At 37.7% G+C, this 16,049-nt stretch overlaps 10 protein-coding genes across 10 annotated transcripts; 5 read left to right on the plus strand and 5 right to left on the minus strand.

Annotated features, from left to right (window-relative positions):
* The first annotated feature begins 384 nt into the window (after positions 1-384).
* On the plus strand, positions 385-3,777 carry SPOG_04421 (mannosyltransferase complex subunit). Its single transcript, XM_013170498.1, has 2 exons — positions 385-1,616; positions 1,694-3,777. The coding sequence occupies exons 1-2, from the start codon at positions 636-638 to the stop codon at positions 1,916-1,918; spliced, it is 1,206 nt and encodes a 401-aa protein (XP_013025952.1). The 5' UTR covers positions 385-635; the 3' UTR covers positions 1,919-3,777.
* On the minus strand, positions 2,005-3,418 carry SPOG_04420 (heterotrimeric G protein beta subunit Git5). Its single transcript, XM_013170497.1, has one exon. It carries the CDS (start codon positions 3,108-3,110, stop codon positions 2,205-2,207), a length of 906 nt encoding a protein of 301 aa, XP_013025951.1. The 5' UTR covers positions 3,111-3,418; the 3' UTR covers positions 2,005-2,204.
* Positions 3,778-3,781: 4 nt separating the features above from the next.
* Positions 3,782-5,067, minus strand: SPOG_04419 (TPR repeat protein; the record flags this gene model as incomplete). Its single annotated transcript, XM_013170496.1, has 3 exons — positions 3,782-4,778; positions 4,858-4,964; positions 5,035-5,067. The coding sequence occupies 3 exons, from the start codon at positions 5,065-5,067 to the stop codon at positions 3,782-3,784; spliced, it is 1,137 nt and encodes a 378-aa protein (XP_013025950.1).
* A 234-nt stretch (positions 5,068-5,301) lies between these two features.
* On the minus strand, positions 5,302-6,081 carry SPOG_04418 (uncharacterized protein). The gene is made up of 2 exons (XM_013170495.1): positions 6,011-6,081; positions 5,302-5,857 (listed from the first exon to the last, which is right to left on the minus strand). The coding sequence occupies exons 1-2, from the start codon at positions 6,056-6,058 to the stop codon at positions 5,555-5,557; spliced, it is 351 nt and encodes a 116-aa protein (XP_013025949.1). The 5' UTR covers positions 6,059-6,081; the 3' UTR covers positions 5,302-5,554.
* A 642-nt stretch (positions 6,082-6,723) lies between these two features.
* Positions 6,724-7,642, plus strand: SPOG_04417 (rRNA processing protein Fcf1). The gene is made up of 2 exons (XM_013170494.1): positions 6,724-6,956; positions 7,048-7,642. The coding sequence occupies exons 1-2, from the start codon at positions 6,820-6,822 to the stop codon at positions 7,487-7,489; spliced, it is 579 nt and encodes a 192-aa protein (XP_013025948.1). The 5' UTR covers positions 6,724-6,819; the 3' UTR covers positions 7,490-7,642.
* SPOG_04416 (esterase/lipase) lies at positions 7,578-9,937 on the minus strand. Its single transcript, XM_013170493.1, has one exon. The coding sequence runs from the start codon at positions 8,743-8,745 to the stop codon at positions 7,846-7,848; it is 900 nt and encodes a 299-aa protein (XP_013025947.1). The 5' UTR covers positions 8,746-9,937; the 3' UTR covers positions 7,578-7,845.
* On the plus strand, positions 9,816-12,598 carry SPOG_04415 (NEDD8 protease Nep2). The gene has a single exon (XM_013170492.1). It carries the CDS (start codon positions 10,877-10,879, stop codon positions 11,990-11,992), a length of 1,116 nt encoding a protein of 371 aa, XP_013025946.1. The 5' UTR covers positions 9,816-10,876; the 3' UTR covers positions 11,993-12,598.
* A 436-nt stretch (positions 12,599-13,034) lies between these two features.
* Positions 13,035-13,634, plus strand: SPOG_04414 (uncharacterized protein; the record flags this gene model as incomplete). The annotated part of the gene is made up of 2 exons (XM_013170491.1): positions 13,035-13,067; positions 13,140-13,634. The coding sequence occupies 2 exons, from the start codon at positions 13,035-13,037 to the stop codon at positions 13,632-13,634; spliced, it is 528 nt and encodes a 175-aa protein (XP_013025945.1).
* A 230-nt stretch (positions 13,635-13,864) lies between these two features.
* On the plus strand, positions 13,865-15,109 carry SPOG_04413 (kinetochore protein Mis15; the record flags this gene model as incomplete). The annotated part of the gene is made up of 2 exons (XM_013170490.1): positions 13,865-14,496; positions 14,521-15,109. The coding sequence occupies 2 exons, from the start codon at positions 13,865-13,867 to the stop codon at positions 15,107-15,109; spliced, it is 1,221 nt and encodes a 406-aa protein (XP_013025944.1).
* An 81-nt stretch (positions 15,110-15,190) lies between these two features.
* Positions 15,191-15,878, minus strand: SPOG_04412 (40S ribosomal protein S10). Its single transcript, XM_013170489.1, has 2 exons — positions 15,749-15,878; positions 15,191-15,699 (listed from the first exon to the last, which is right to left on the minus strand). Exons 1-2 carry the CDS (start codon positions 15,822-15,824, stop codon positions 15,335-15,337), a joined length of 441 nt encoding a protein of 146 aa, XP_013025943.1. The 5' UTR covers positions 15,825-15,878; the 3' UTR covers positions 15,191-15,334.
* Between the last annotated feature and the right edge of the window lie 171 nt (positions 15,879-16,049).

Below are 16,049 nucleotides of genomic sequence, written 5' to 3' on the forward strand. Positions count from 1 at the left end.
TTTTTCTTTTTTCTTTTTCTTTTGCAAATTGATTAAGGACCGGTGAGTAGAGATTCGGCGCTTCTTGCCAACTTTTGCCAGTATCAAAATGTAAGGGTAGTTCCTTCTGCTACACGAACATTCAAATACAATTATGAAATTAGATTCTAAGTATACTAGTAAGTTTGATATTGATCCCATTTGCTCATTCACTGTTCAATCCTACAAGCACGCTTCTCCATCTCAGGACATGTTTATTTACATGTAAGTAAACATGGGATAAAATAAAATTATTTGACGTTCAAATGAATCAATTCGTGTGATATGTGAATAAAGGAAAGAAAAAAAATCCTTTTCCATCATCGTATTCATTGGTCTTTGTTAGTTTCTTGATTGATTTTGTAATGACTCTAAAAAAAAGTTTGTTTAGGATACCGAATGGGCTTGTACTCAGTTTCTTTTCTTTTTTCATCCAAGCGTTTTCCACGATCATAAAAATGCTTTCTTTTTCTTTGACACAGAATCCTTTGAAGAACCAATTGCGATTCCTGTTTTTCCTTGGAATGAACATTTTAAAATTAGCCCTTCACTAAAACCACCTCGACAAACAAGCGACAAGCTTGCTTTCAAGTGAGTTTAAAAAAAGTTTTACAATAATGGCATTCAAGAAAAATTATTTTTTATTCTTTGTTTTTGTGTTTATATGTGTCACTCTATGCTTCCACAACTGGCACCGATCGTATTCGCTGTTTCTAAAAAAACTGAGACCATTAAATGAAACATATGATGCTCCTTTTGCTGTGGGATGTAAAAATGTTGCCTATGAAGCAAATACCTACCCAAGAATGAATGCTACGTTCATGGTGCTTACGCGCAATTCTGATCTTGATGGAATCTTAAGTGGAATGAAGTCAGTCGAAAAACGGTTCAATAAGCACTTTAATTACCCTTATGTCTTCCTCAATGATGAGCCGTTCTCAGAGGAGTTTAAGGAAGCTGTCCAAAAGGTTACACAATCGAAAGTTCAGTTTGGTGTGCTAGGCCAAGAGCTATGGGACTTTCCTTCAGACACTGATCAAAGTCTCATCGATGAAGCTATCGCCCAACAAGTTGGTATCGTTTATGCCAACATGCCGAGCTACCATAAAATGTGCCGCTTCTTTTCTAAACAATTTTATAAGCATCCTTTAATGCAACAATACGAGTGGTATTGGCGATTGGATCCAGACGTTTCTTTCTCTTGTGACATTAGCTATGATCCTTTTTATTACATGCAAAAACATAACAAAGTATATGGCTATGTAATTGCTATCAAAGAATTACCAAAAACTGTGCCAAATCTATTTCGTTACACAGTCGCTCATAAAAAAGCTGCTAATTTAGAGACAACTGATTTATGGAAGTTCTTCATTGATGATGATTATGACAAACTTGTTCAACAATTGAAAGAAAAGCAAAAGTTCGACCATATCTATGTTCTACCGGAGCCGCCATTGGAAAAAATCGATGGTGAAATCTATAATTTATGCCACTTTTGGAGCAATTTTGAAATAGCACGGCTGGATTTTTATCAAAGCAAAGAATATAATGATTACATGGAGGCATTGGAGGAAGCCGGCGGATTCTGGGCTGAAAGGGTATGTTATTTTATCTTGGACAACTTTACTTTTAATTCTTCTTATTTTATTAAACAATTGCTAATCTTTTCCTTTAGTGGGGAGACGCACCCGTACATTCGTTGGCTGTAGGCCTATTATTAAACCGAACCCAAGTACATTACTTTCGTGATCTGGGATACCAGCATTCAACCATTCAGCACTGTGCTCAAGACCTTGGTTGCAATTGCGACTGTCCATTTACTATGCAAGAGATTGAAGCTAGGCCTGGATCTTGTCTCAATCAATGGGCTGAAGTGATGGGTGGATTTCTGGATGATTAAATTTATATAGCACACACTTCAAACTTGATACGAGCTTTACCTTCATGATATGATTACTATATTTAGTCATGGAGTTTTAATTTCTTTCGGGCGCGATGAAAAAACCATAAATAAACAATCAAGATAGTATTTTACAAATTAGTATATCCTTAATTATTAAACAATTATATATTGCATAGCAGACATTAGGAACTTTGCGCAGACATTCTAAGTCATTATGCAAACATGTGATTCAAGCCAGTTCCGTGAAATCGTTATGCTTACAAAAATATTCCATAAAAGCAGATTAAGTAAACCAGAGTCGGATTGTTGAGTCCCAAGAACCAGTTGCTAAAGCTGTGCCGCCAGGACTGAGGGTAATACTGCTTACGCGATTTTCATGACCTGAGAGAGAAGCAACTGATGTAGCAGCAGCAGAATCCCAAACCTCACATACATTACCGGTAGCCGCAAACAAAAATTTACCAGAATTAGAAAAGCGAACGGAAGTTACAGGATTTGATAGTTGCGAGGGGTATTCAAAGATGGCTGCCTTTGCACGAATATCAAAGCACTTGGTACTCCCATCCTCAACACCAGTAGCGAACGCAGTTTTAGATGGGAAAAAAGAAATAGAGTTAATATCAGACTTGTTATCCGAAATAGTCAAACAACAGGAGCTCGTTCGTAGGTCCCATACTTTGGAGGTTTTATCGCAACCACCCGAAATAAATAAATTTGGATTTTCAGGCAAAAAGTCCAATGCCATGACATCGCCTGAATGTCCTTCAAATTTCGTTATAGGGGTCTGTCTTCGTATATCCCAAGCTATGCAGGTTTTATCACCAGAAGAAGTTAATAGACGGTTTTCGTCAATATATTTGCATGAAGAGATAAAGCCAGTGTGTCCCATAAGTTCAACAGGCTCAGCATCCGGTCTTTCTGTGGAGATTACTTTACAGTTATTGTTTAAGCCTCCAGCTGCTATGGTTTCTGCGGAAGGTGAAAACGCACATGTCATAATCCATAGAGAAGGCACTTGGAATAAGGCTAGTTTATTATACGTGTGTGCATCCCAAACAAGCAAAGCATCATCCTCTGAAGCAGACAATATATATTTTCCATCAGATGACCAATCTACCTTTGGTATTTTGCCTAACTGAGTCTTTAAGACACGCGGATGCTGTAATCCAAGTGAAACGTGGCTACTCATGTTAATTTATTATAATCTCGTTTGCAAATGCCGTCTTCCCAACAAACTGTCAATGTCAAATAACGAAAGAGAGGCTTATTTCCAGTTTGTTTATTCTGTGGGTTCTATGTCCCTTGAAAAGCGTAATCCTTGAAAAGCTGCCAAATCTCAAGAATTCAACTAACTTCCTTTTCCAAGCTCTTTCTATCGTTTGCAAAGCCGTCAAAGCTTTCTAAAATATTTTTTCTATAAAAAATCTTGGAATAATACAAACGTTAGCTTTGCTTTCATGAAAAGTGATAGCAAGATGAACGTCAGATTGTTCTCTCTTGGTTAGCCAACTGTGACCTGAAATAAACATTGAAAAATATGGTGGTCGTATCCTCTAACACTTATAAATTTGCGAATATTGAATTACTCTAATTTATATTTATTAAAGAAATCATATTAATATACATAACATTCTCAGAAGATGTTAAAATAACGTTTTCATGGAAGACTGAAGGCAGCCTATCTTAAAGACACTTGAAATGTGCGATAATGTATGCTTCATCATAGTACTACTTCCCGTTTTATTAATTGAGGTAAAATATTCTTTCATAGGAGATCGGAGTTCTCTTATAGACGTCCAAATTTGTTGAACATTCATAGCAAGTAAAAGAGCGTGGAAGAATGATTTATAGTAAACAAAGTCAAGCTGGTAAAGTAATAGACAAGTCTGCTAGGCAATCAAAGAAAGTCATGTCTGAGTTTGGTCCTTGTTCCAAACTCCCAGAAGAATCAGCAGAGACCCCCCACACCTGCAGCTCCTCTTCTTTAACGTCTGGAAGGTGTAAGAATATCTGTAAGATTGTGGTGCTCATGGCATGGTTGATGAGGAACGAAAACCAAGGTAAGGTACTGAGCGTTTGCATAAGGCGTCTGGCCTGGATGCACCATTTGGAGCAAAACCTGGTGAGAAGCCCGGTATAGTGAATAGATTTTAAAAAGAGATTCAAATATTCTAGCGAAAGTCCGTAGGTACCAAAGATTCGAACGACTCTGGTCGGAGGCATGGAATAGATTTCAACGTATATTTGAGGAGTCGACATTACTTTAAGCATATACAAGAATTGATGGATGTTTTGAGGACATGGATATTTGGAACGATAGAGTTCCTCAGGAATCTTTTCCATCACGTATTCTGACTTTCTACGATCTCTTTCCATAAACTCTTGTTCAATATCGCTAAACGGTTCCCTCTTTTGCAATGCCTCTTCGGAGACTCTTTGATTCGTTCGGTAGAGGGACTCTCTACAAAAAGTGAGATCTTCCCCTTGGCGTTCACATCGAAATCGGCAGAGACAGCAGGCCGTATGTGCTCGCTTCCAAAGAAAAAAGCCACGAATAAAGTCTGGATACATCTTTCGTAATAAAGCAGGTAATTGTTCTCTAGCGGCTACCCGTGGATGCCGTAAGTCCCATGTAGTATAGCTTCGATCACATGTTGTGTAGGACGACCGCAGCTTTGTAAGAGCCTTTTGTATGGCTATATTTTCTGAATCCGCATCCAAAGCATGTTCCCAGTCTCTATTAGCTAATTCTGGATGACCGATCCGAAGGTATGCCAGCCCTCGTCTCCAAGCAGCTTTATTGTCATGGGGATTAATTATCAAAGCAAAAGTGCAATCTTTAATTACTTCTGAATATCTATTATATGTTAACTCTTCATGCATCTGAGTGACGAACTCAATTGTTATGACAGGTTATTGGAAACAAGAAGTATTACCTTTTCTTTTTCAGATTTATCAACGATCTCTGCAAGTACTTTTCATTGTTGTACGATTCGTCTCTTAGACCAAGACGAAATTCGTCAAATGCTTCTGATTGATATGACTATGCGTCAATTAGTATGTATTCGTGAAACATGTTTGTGAAGAGCATAAAAAAAAAAAAAAGAGCTTACACCATCTTCCAGATCAGAGATGCCTTGAAACATTTCAATTAACCTTCTTTGGAAAAAAAGTTTGAAAAGAAATTGACATCGTCTTAAAAAGAAAGGCGGGTTGTTTATCCAAATCTTAGCGTTGATAAACAAACACAAAGACAACCAGATATAAACAAAAAAGGGTTCTTTTGTTTTCATTGACACAAATTCAAATGAAATCCAAACGCATGTTCAGCAAATTTAGCAACTATTAAATTGGCATTGGTTGTATGGTACAAGTAATGCTTCTTCGTCTATGTATGTAGCATGGACATTCAATTTGCAAACGCACAAAACCATCATTCATTATTACCACCTAAATAAACCCAGTGTATACAAACTAAATAGAAACCCAGACAAAACCGAGACAAGAATATGAGCAGCAACAAAAATACCGATTATATGACAAAAAACGACATATATTGTCTGAATGCTCACATGGATAGGAATGATATAGAAAAAATTAGAAATAAGTAATATTTATATAGCATGATAGCCATTATTTTTTCTTCATGAACTTTGCGAATGAATTTTGCTTTTGACGCTTTCCTTTCTTCAAATGCTTCTGGGCCCAACGATTTCTGTTGTTGTCACGAGGACCAGAGGTGGACACTTTAGGCTGATCGACATCCATAGAGCCACCTGCAGGAGCCTCAGAAGCAATTTCTTCTACAGCCTTGTCCGCAATCTTTTCATCGCGATTGGCAGGAGACTTAGTCAAGTCATTCACTTGATCTTGAAGGTGGGCAGAAAGTCTCTTTGTTCTTTCATCAACTACAGGTTGAAATACATGTTCACGAAGCTATTACAGTTAGTATTCTTGAACGACTCGTCAAAGTTGAGATTCCTCCATGCTTAAAAAAAAAACCAGGGTTTTTCGACTTTTGGCGGTGACAGATGATCCAAAGCAAATAGAATAGATTCACATGGAAGAATAAAATTTGTTTTTACTTACAGCTTTTCTGTTTCTGCGAACGGTCTTGGAACGAGCAGACTTGGCCATGATGGGGAATTGGCAAAAGTTCGATTCCCTGAAAATCTTGAATTGACAAGAGTGTAACGATGGTTACCAAAACCGCTAACTTTTATTGTGAAATGGTACGAGCTCACTAATAAACAAACGAACGCCGTTTGACAAGAATCAGAAAAGAACCGAATGAAGAAAAGAAACCGATCCAGGTACAGAATTTCATTTCTCTTTTTTAATTTCTTATTAAGTCTTTTTTTATGTGACAAATATCAAAAAACGACATACTGTACCGTAATGAAAATAAAGTCAATTATTTCTAATGTATCATGTATCGGATATATTTCGAATAAAAACGTAGTAAGGTCGTAAAGATAAATGGAAAATAACGCTGAACCCATATACGTCCTCTTGTTTATCCATCCATATATGCAATCACTTTATTTCTGGATCACTTGTCAAAATAGAGGATCTTTTGGACTACACTGGTGAAAAAATGAAAATCCATTCCAAGAACGGACTTTTCGATTCGTTAATTTTCTCGTATACACACAGAATAATGTCTTGCCACAAAACTGTTTCTTTACCTTGTTCCTTACTTTCTTTCTTTTGTTTACGAAATAGCGAACTACGCAGGACACCTTAAAAAGAGTTTATCATTACAACGCGTAAAACAGGTATGGCCATACAAACACCAAAGACATAGAAACAAATCTACCAAAAGCCATTCTTCGAGGAAAGAGTGAATTGTTTTCAAGTAAAAACCAGTCTTTTATTTGTAAACAAAAAGTTTGAAAATGGGAAAGGCAAAGGCGACGAGAAAATTTGCTCAGGTAAAACGAGTTTTGAATCCTAAAGATCAACGTGTACAAAAGAATAATGGCAAGAAGGACAAACCAGCCACTACGAAAAATGGTGAATTAGTTAGAGAAGTGTATGTACAATTGAAAAGTCGAACACGTAGAAAGTAGACTATTTTAATTTCGCTAAAGAGTCTAAGAAAGAGACTAACATAGTTGTTATAGACCTCAAGTTGCCTCGAACCTCTTTTTTCAATACAACGAAAGTCTTGGTCCACCTTATCATGTTCTCATTGATACCAATTTTATCAATTTTTGTCTTCAACAAAAAATTGAGGTGTTTGATGGTTTGATGTCGTGCTTATATGCAAAAACCATCCCTTGCATTACCGACTGTGTTATGGCAGAGTTGGAAAAACTGGGAATTCGCTACAGAATTGCGCTCCGGATAGCCAAAGATGAACGTATGGAGCGTTTGCCCTGTACGCACAAGGGTGTCTATGCAGATGATTGTATCGTAAACCGAGTGATGCAGCACAAATGCTATCTAGTAGCTACCAACGATAAAAATTTAAAGCAAAGAATTCGAAAGATACCTGGTGTACCGATTTTGTCAGTGGCTAACCACAAAATTAAGGTGGAACGTTTGGTGGACGTGGTGGATTAAAAGACGTTCAATCTGATGGTCTTTGGCCGTTATTTTTCTTTAGACAGATAAGTTGTGGATTGGGGATGGATTTCTACAACTTGTACACGTTTACAGAACATTTTGGGTTATTGGAATGAGCATAATTTATAGGACTAGTTAATTAAACATGACTTTTTGTATTTCTTACAATCTTCCATAGATTGTTGCCGTAAGATTAACTGGTGAAAGGACAAAAAAGTAAAAAAGGAACAGTGAACACGTACCAAAATTACGACAAATGGGTAGGAAAGAGCAAAGAGGAAAAGAAGAGGAAAACGAGTAGTTGTAAATAAAACATCATCTCGAAGAAGGATTAAACCTATTATCGTAGGATGTTAATTAGGGGAAGTCCAGACGTTATTAGAAAGCAAAAATTCGGCAATGATGTGGAAGTAACCCTCGCCTAAACAAGTGTCGTTATGCTTTGCTTTGGGAAAAACGCGAATACGCTTTTGTTTACTAGGACAGATGGAGTAAAGGACATGCATTTGAGAAGGAGGAACGATTTCATCATCAGCGCCAGAAAGGAAAAGAACAGGCAAGTCGTTGATTTTGCGAATGGAGCGTACGTTTTCCCATTTTTCTGTACAAAAATGAGATAGGAGATTTCCAATGTAAGGGAAGACAGTAGGGATCATGTCTTTTATAGAAGTAAAGGTATTTTCCAATACAAGAGCAGAGATGACAGATTCATTCTTTGAGGCAAGAGACAAGGCAACGGCCCCTCCAACAGACTGACCATAAACGACTATCTTAGTGGAAGAGCAGACAGGATGCTCTCGCAGAAAGTCCAAGGCAGTCTGAGCGTCGATGTTCATGCCAGATTCACTAGAAGAACCAGTACTCCTACCGTAACCGCGGTAAGAGATAATAAAGACGTTCATGCCAAGTGCAGAATAAAAGACTCGAGCAATAGGAAGACGATGGCCCATATTACCAGCATTGGCATGGAAGTAGAGCAGAGTAGGACGTGACTCAGGGGCTTTCGGCTGAAGCATTAAGTAAGAGTCAAGGATTATTTTGTCGCGAGTTCGCAACGAAATCTGTTCATAGTCTATGCCGAAATCTTTTGGTGTAGGGACAGTAGAGCGAGAGCCTTCAGGAAATGAACTAGGATAAATCAGAGTTGTTTGATAACGGTACAAAAAGGCAAGAGCAATAAGAGTAATGGAAAGAGAGATGGCACCACCATATTTTAAGGTTTGAAAGATGCTTTCTGCAAAGGTCGATGTCATCGCGAGTTTTCGTAGAAATCCTCAAATATTTGAAGGATGGAGAACAATTTAAGCAAAAAAAAGAAGAATGAAACAAGAAATTAAAGATATGAAACTTTTAGGGAAGAACAGACAACCGAAAGAAGGGTTTGAAAAGGAAAAACTTTCAAACCTTGATTCAAATAAAGATGAACCTAAAATAAAGGAAAGCTCTCGAGGATGCAATGCGATGGAGGTTTCTTCGCCGATCGTACAAAACCAAGGATGCCTAAGTGTGATAACGAACAGGCGACGACTCCTCGACTCTAAATAGGGAAGCCTAAGACTGGCCAGCCCTTTCTTTTCTTCGCGTTAGAAAACGTTGTGTTTATCGTTAGCTAAAATAACGATAATAAAGAAAATGCATTATGTAAGAATAAGGATAGCGTGGAAAAGAAACTCATGAAAACTTCTAGATGGAGCAATAGGTCTAGGGAAGAGGGGGGAGTTATGAGCGAGTAGGGGATTAATAGAAATTGTAGGAAAAACAAAACAAGAAAAAACTAACGAAGAAAGAATAAAAGTTTTATTTTACACAAGGTTAGAGTGAAAGCACTAGAATTCGTCAAATACTGGTAAAAAAAAAAAAAAAATTTTTTTGCCTTTCTTTCCTTGCATTCATTCTCGTTCCGGCGCTTTATTGGAAGGAAGTATTATCTGTGTGTATTTCGTGCGTAAATTTTATCTACAATCAAACGCTCATGGTACGAAGGATTAACAGAAAGTACTACACAAAGAAAAAAAAGAAGGAATACAATAACAAACTATAACAAGATTCAAATTACTTTTTTATCGCTACTAAAATTCGCTCCAACAATATAGCATTCTCCGCGCTCTCCCATCGCTTCTTCAATGTCACCTATGATTTCATAAAAAACTACCCCGCGGATATATTATCCAATCAATGGATTATATGATGATTTACCCACGGTACTTAGCTTTTCCGCATCCAACGAAACTCCGCTCAATCAAAGTTTCTCCGCAGCCCCGATGTTTTAATTCACATACGCAAAACCGAACAAATTTACCGGTTTTCATAAATACAAGCCAGAAGCGTATGCTATTCTTTGGGTTGTATTGTTTACACTCTAATTCTTAGATTCTTTCAGAGTCCTTTGAGTTATTCCAAAAGTTCAAAAGGTTGCATTTTATTAAAAGGGAAAAGGATTTGGCGTTTCTTGCCTCTATTATATTCTCCATCCTAGGCATCTTTCGTATACTGCTACGTGTATTTTCTTTCCGAACATCCGTCTGTTCGTTGTCGTTCTCCTTTCTTCTCCATACTTACTCTCCTCTCTTTGCTTGGGAACAAGGGTTTTAGTGAACTTGACTGCAGCTCATTAACTTTTGTGAAAACAACGTCAATTTTATTGCATTTCGTCACTAGAAGAAACACGTTCTCTACGTGCGACTCGTTACTGTTTGACTACCGGTTCCCCGCTTCTTTCCCCCTCCATAAAACACTAAGCGGAAGCTCCTTTCTACCCCAAACCTCCACAAACCACGAGTTCGAAGGCTACCAACAAATTTTGGATATATCTTGTTGATAGCATTCGAATACTGTTTTTTACTTTTCCAACGTTGGCTTTTATGCCATTTTACCCTCTTTTTGGATTCAGCGCTTGTGTCTGGTGAAATTTTCTTTTCTTCCATTCATTAGTATCGTTCTGCTCTTATCTTTCTATCTTCTAAAAGAAATTAGAAAGCAAAGTAAAGCAGAAAGAAATTCAATTTCAGACGTTGTATAAAAAGCTATATCTGTAAATATCTAACGCGTTGAAAACACAGAAAAAATACGACAGAATTTCGGAAACGTGTTCTTTCGTTGGATACTCATATTTTTCCCTTCCCTTAGTTCGTTCAGTATTTGTTTTTAGTGTGTGCTTTCTCGTTGCATGCAACTTCTGATTAGAACTTACACTATTGGTTCTATCGCTTTTTTTCGAGACTCCAGTTTTATCGATTTGTTCTCATTTAGGTTCCCTTTTTTGCTCTTCTAATTTTATCTTGCATATTTCATCCCGTACGTTTTTCATCTCCTTTTCATTTTTTTCTCGTTCTTTTTTTTTTTGTTTTCTAGTATTGTTGCTATACAATAAGCTTTGTCTTCGTTATGCGATCAAATTCTATTTTTTACAAGGAGATTGACAGTCCAGTGGTAAAGAAAACTGGAGTCGAACGTCCACCATCCAATGGATCGTCATCATCGGGTTCTGACAATTCACACAAAAAAAAGAAGAAAGGATTTCTCCGCTCTTTGTTTTCAAGTAGCTCCAGTAATGACGGAAAAAATAATTGTTCGTCTCTTCATCGTATTTGGATTGAATACTACGAAGTCTGTCTTCGTAAAGATGATGTCGATCACTTTAATCCCGGATACTGGATCCTAGACACTAATATCGATTTTTATTACGAGATCCTTGTCCGCCAGGTACTGCAAAAACAACCTCCTGAGAATCAGGGTCAAATCTACTTACTTCGTCCTGCTATGGTATTTTTCCTCGCACAAGCTCCAGACCCCACCGACATTGTATCAGCCCTTCCACCTGCCATGTTTAATGCTTCCTTCATTTTTTTACCCATCAACGACACGAATGAATGTGGCATAGAAAGTGGTTCCCACTGGAGTTTGTTGGTCGTTTCCGTCGAGAAGGGTTTAGGTTGGTATTACGATTCCATGTCCAATGGCAACACCAATGATTGTAATCTTGCCATTAAAAATCTTAGCATCCTGTTTAAAAAAGACTTTCGCATTCGTCACATGAAAACACCACAGCAAATTAACGATTGTGATTGCGGCTTACATGTTTGTGAAAACACCCGCATTCTCATGTATCGGCTTTTGCAAAAGCCTTACATTCCACGTGTCGACATGAGCATTGAAAATACAAAGGTAGATAGCCATCGTATCCGGAAAAACATGATGCAGATTATCACCGGCCTCATTACAGAGTATGGTTCTAAAGTTCCAAATTCACCAGACTTTGTCCCTGATTTGGAAAAGGATAGCAGAATTTTTGCTCGAATTTTTGATACTGTACTGTATGAAGATAATTTCTCAGAAGACCACAAAAAACCAACGCTGTCTTCGTCGACGGTGTCGATGTCGAAGAAGCCTAAGAGTACTACCTCAGTCCCAGTGAATAGACACCTTCTTGAAACGTCTTCTCCGATGATCGGGAGAACAGAAAGTCTGCCGCATGCCAATCAATCCATAGAAATCCATTAATCCATTGCCTTGATTTCTTCGTTTTCTCCTTCCTTGCTTGCTTCTGAAAAGAGTGTCTTGATATCGTTACAAGACTTGTGAACTAAAAAAATAATTTCGTGCCGTCTTTGTGTTCTTATAATTACTATGCTGAGCATTCATTTCCTGCTCGTGATTGACGTGTTGTTTAAACAAGACTTTTTCCTGTGCAAATAATTTGCTGGTTATTTTTCTTAAAGTAAATACAGTGCTTATGCGCATCAGATCTTTTTTTAGGCTATAGCTTGCTCGAAAAAAGCCGCTATTAAAAGTAGAGCTTGAGCAGTACTTTATGAGTTTATGTCGTGACTTTTTTATCCTCATGTTTCTATTTTTATCGTTTAGTGATTTGTTAAATTACGCTGGTCAACCCAGTCGCTCGTTTGAATGTTCCGCCATTTTGCCATTATTTATGAAGGGGAAATGATATGATTATCTCTGAATCCTGTCTCCTTCCTATGTTCATGAAAACAACGTTCCTTTAATTTCAATTATATTTATTTATAGTGGACTATATCTCTTGCAATCAGGATAAATTCAATAGCAAACCCGTTGCATGTTTTTGAATAATTAATAAAGATATGTTGCATATATGTTTTACTTAGAGCTTGTATTACAATAATTGTGTTCTAGTGCTAGTCTAAATATTCATTGTGAATTTCCACTAATTCGTAGCAGGAAAATATTTTTGATAGTAAACTACCTTCTTTCGATACGGAATGTAGGGTATATAGAGGAAACGTTATAAGATTCCTACAAACACAAAAAGTGAATTCGCTGCTCTTTTACCTTTCCTAGATATCGTAAGCGAAATAATGCTGCCTTCGTCAACATAACAGAACTGAAAGAAACCCCTTAGGACCACAATGAACATAGAAAACAATTACATTTTGCGACAAGTTTCAGAGTTTGATCTAAAAGCTTGTTTTATTGTAAGACAAAAGATGTGAATTTTGAGAAAAGCCTACTGAAAACATGGCAAACTAGCTGCTAACGTGAAGAACTAGTGCTACAAATTGACTAAATGGGTACTGATTACAAAATCACAATCCGATTTGTAAGTTTATTACTATGAAGCCAATACAGAAAGAACAGAACAGTTGGTATCTGTTCTAGCATTCAGGATTAGCAAACCCTTGAAGATGCAAATGCTTACCAAGGAATCAGTTTTTACACTTGCTTTAATCACTTAGAGGATCGAGGATTTGCAACTTTGACTTATGATCCTCATAGTAAACCATTATCAATGCCTAAAGTCGATGAAACTTCCACGTCTACCGAAAAGAACCATCATTTTGAAGAACAGACAAACGGTAGTAATCCAAGGAAGGATCGGGTTGAGAAGTCAGAAGGAGATCATGAATCACCGGGACACATTTTCGACTCCAATGGTTCAGCGAAAGTATGCGATGTGAATCCAATTGAAACAAGGTCTCCCTCATCTAAATCCTCTCCTTCAATATCATCGGGCGCAAAAATGTCTGGCAGGCAATATGTACTTCATCGAGATATTTTTCAAATGAGACTTCAGTTTCATGCTAATTTGGCTGCCCAGAGGAAAACCAGACAGCTATTGAATTCTGGGAAAGGACTGCCTTCACCACCTTCCAAACCTCTTCCTTAAATTAATTTCCAAACAGAGATCATTTTCTCCTAAACGGAAAGCTCCGACTAATTTCTTTTATTCTCTTTTCTTTGTATTTCATTTTACATGTGTCGTTACGCTATTTTCGTCGAGTAAACTGAAACCTGTTTACATTTTCTTCTTTTCAGCTACAGTCAAATTTATTAAAAGTTTTATATGTCCCTTTGAGTCCTCAATTCTCTTGTTTTGAAGAATTTGTCTTTCACAATATGAGTTCAACTACTGAGTTGTCAAACAAAACTTTACTGAGGAATGGGACAAGGATACAAACACTATTTAATAGACTTCCAAAGGACTTTCTAATTAAAAACTGTTTACATTGGATTCAATCACAGACATATCCACCAAATGCAGCAGTTAACAACTTTGATGATGGATTTCCTATGGAAGACTGGAATCCTCTGGAGTTTTATCTCCATCCTCCGAAATCAATGCTTAAACGTGCCATCGCGTATAGAATGATTAATGTGGATTGGCCAAACGGTTTTTCTTTAGGTCAAGTTGCTCATCTAGAGCTTTCAGCTATTGCTGAAGGCATACTTAGTTTCCGCTGGACTGCATCCAAAGTTTTCCATCATAAAGGGCGTTCTTTGTTTTCAAATCCAGCAGTTATTCTTCAAATGCTTAAATTGGAATTACAATCTCTATTCATTTACCATACATACATGCTGCAACACCCAACACTCCCTATATGGTTAATACGTATCCAGCTACACGAGTCGAATAAACCCTCGTCTCTCCATCTACTTCCTTCCTCTCGACGAATTATATATCTGGGAATTATAAAAGATTCCGATACTATATTGCATAATCTCTTTCTGAAGAACGATGTCTGTCATAGGTTATTCTTGCAGTGTTTAACAAGGCTCGTAGATCGTCTTCAACCAGCCAGCTTTTTACAGCCATTAGAACTTACAGCAAAAAGCTTGGAGAGTTTGTATCAAATGTTGGGCTCTCACCGAAAAGCTAATGCTTTGGGAGCTTGGCAAATTTATGGAAATAACGAAGTAGATCCGTCACCATTGGACTTGCGTCCTACAGATTTAAATAATAAGTCTCTTCATACAAGGCAACTTGCATCAAATACGCTAAGTGGGTCTGACAGGAAAATAGCAACTCAAAATCGATTCGGTGACATATCCAACCAAGCCTTTGATCGTGTGATTATTACGCTCAACCATGACTATTTGTATGATAAGGAAGAAGAATTAAGAGATGCAAGTATTAGGCGCAAATCGCTTTCTAGCATGAATGTCCATAGACCCATTTTGACATTACAGTTTCGAGGTCAGCATGTTTTTCAAGGGATAAAAGAGCTTTGTGAAGAAGGCGCAATAGATCCGATTACGATTCCTTCCTATTTAACTGGTGAAACAGGCAAATCTATGCTTTATGTTAACGATGGATTAGCTCAAGATAAACCAACTTTACAAGGCTTTCAGGAAACATTGTAAATAAAACATTTTAATGATATTACGTGTCATTGAGAATAATCGTTTGATTAAAGAAAATATTTACCGAATTATTTATACATCGATTTCACTTACATTTTACAGATTACTCGATCCGGACATACCTACTGTGTGTTATGAGATATACAGTCACATGCGTAAGCTTAACGCAAGATACAAATCCCAATTGTATTGCATTTTCAGTAAAATATATTAAACTTTTTCTGCTTAGGCGGCAACGGGACGGCCAAATCCACCACGGAAGGAAGGAGTGAATCCACCAGGGGCAGCACCATCATCCTTCTTCTCAGCACGACGGTAACCAGCATCACCAGCAGCGCGCTCACGGGGTTCAGGGCGAGTAGCACGAGGAGCGGCAGGGCGAACTTGACGCTTGTGGGTAGCGGGCACGACCTCAGCAGGAAGATGCAAGTACTCACGCAAGTATTCAACACCCTCGTTGTTCAAAGTGTAGTAGAAGTAACCCCAGTTGTAACGGGTCTTGAGGTAACCACGAGAGTCCAAGGATTGGCAAGCCTTGATGACCTGCAAGTTGGGGACACCAACTTCAGGGTGCTTGGGAAGGTTGAAATCTGCTTTAGTTAGTCGCCGTTCCAGTACAATCGTTGGCATCAATCTTACCCTTCTTAGCAACGAGGACACCTTGTTGGAACAAAGTTTGGTGAATGGCCTTGCGGTTCTCCTTGGGAATAAGCATTTTGGTGAGGAATTTGCACGGAGTAGAATGTACTTTCTGTGTTGTGGACAACCAGTGACTGCTCTCTATGAATAAATGGTTAGGGTAGGGTAGGAATTATAGTTCACTTTTCTTGGGCCTTCGTAATTCATAAATAAGGAGAAGCAAGAAAGTTTAAGCAAAAGCAGTATTCCAAAGTTTTGGTACATTTCTTTGGAAATTTAATATAAAGAATATTATATTACT

This window comes from Schizosaccharomyces cryophilus, assembly GCF_000004155.1.
Source record: "Schizosaccharomyces cryophilus OY26 unplaced genomic scaffold supercont4.9, whole genome shotgun sequence".
Taxonomy (NCBI): domain Eukaryota; kingdom Fungi; phylum Ascomycota; class Schizosaccharomycetes; order Schizosaccharomycetales; family Schizosaccharomycetaceae; genus Schizosaccharomyces; species Schizosaccharomyces cryophilus.

Coding starts and splice junctions, on each gene's coding strand:
- SPOG_04421 (XM_013170498.1), top strand. CDS start 636: ATGGCATTCAAGAAAAATTATTTTTTATTCTTTGTTTTTGTGTTTATA. Junction 1,617..1,693: donor GCGGATTCTGGGCTGAAAGG/GTATGTTATTTT, acceptor CTTTTCCTTTAG/TGGGGAGACGCACCCGTACA.
- SPOG_04420 (XM_013170497.1), bottom strand. CDS start 3,110: ATGAGTAGCCACGTTTCACTTGGATTACAGCATCCGCGTGTCTTAAAG.
- SPOG_04418 (XM_013170495.1), bottom strand. CDS start 6,058: ATGGCCAAGTCTGCTCGTTCCAAGACCGTTCGCAGAAACAGAAAAGCT. Junction 5,858..6,010: donor TTCGCAGAAACAGAAAAGCT/GTAAGTAAAAAC, acceptor TAACTGTAATAG/CTTCGTGAACATGTATTTCA.
- SPOG_04417 (XM_013170494.1), top strand. CDS start 6,820: ATGGGAAAGGCAAAGGCGACGAGAAAATTTGCTCAGGTAAAACGAGTT. Junction 6,957..7,047: donor GGTGAATTAGTTAGAGAAGT/GTATGTACAATT, acceptor TAGTTGTTATAG/ACCTCAAGTTGCCTCGAACC.
- SPOG_04416 (XM_013170493.1), bottom strand. CDS start 8,745: ATGACATCGACCTTTGCAGAAAGCATCTTTCAAACCTTAAAATATGGT.
- SPOG_04415 (XM_013170492.1), top strand. CDS start 10,877: ATGCGATCAAATTCTATTTTTTACAAGGAGATTGACAGTCCAGTGGTA.
- SPOG_04412 (XM_013170489.1), bottom strand. CDS start 15,824: ATGCTTATTCCCAAGGAGAACCGCAAGGCCATTCACCAAACTTTGTTC. Junction 15,700..15,748: donor TGTCCTCGTTGCTAAGAAGG/GTAAGATTGATG, acceptor TAACTAAAGCAG/ATTTCAACCTTCCCAAGCAC.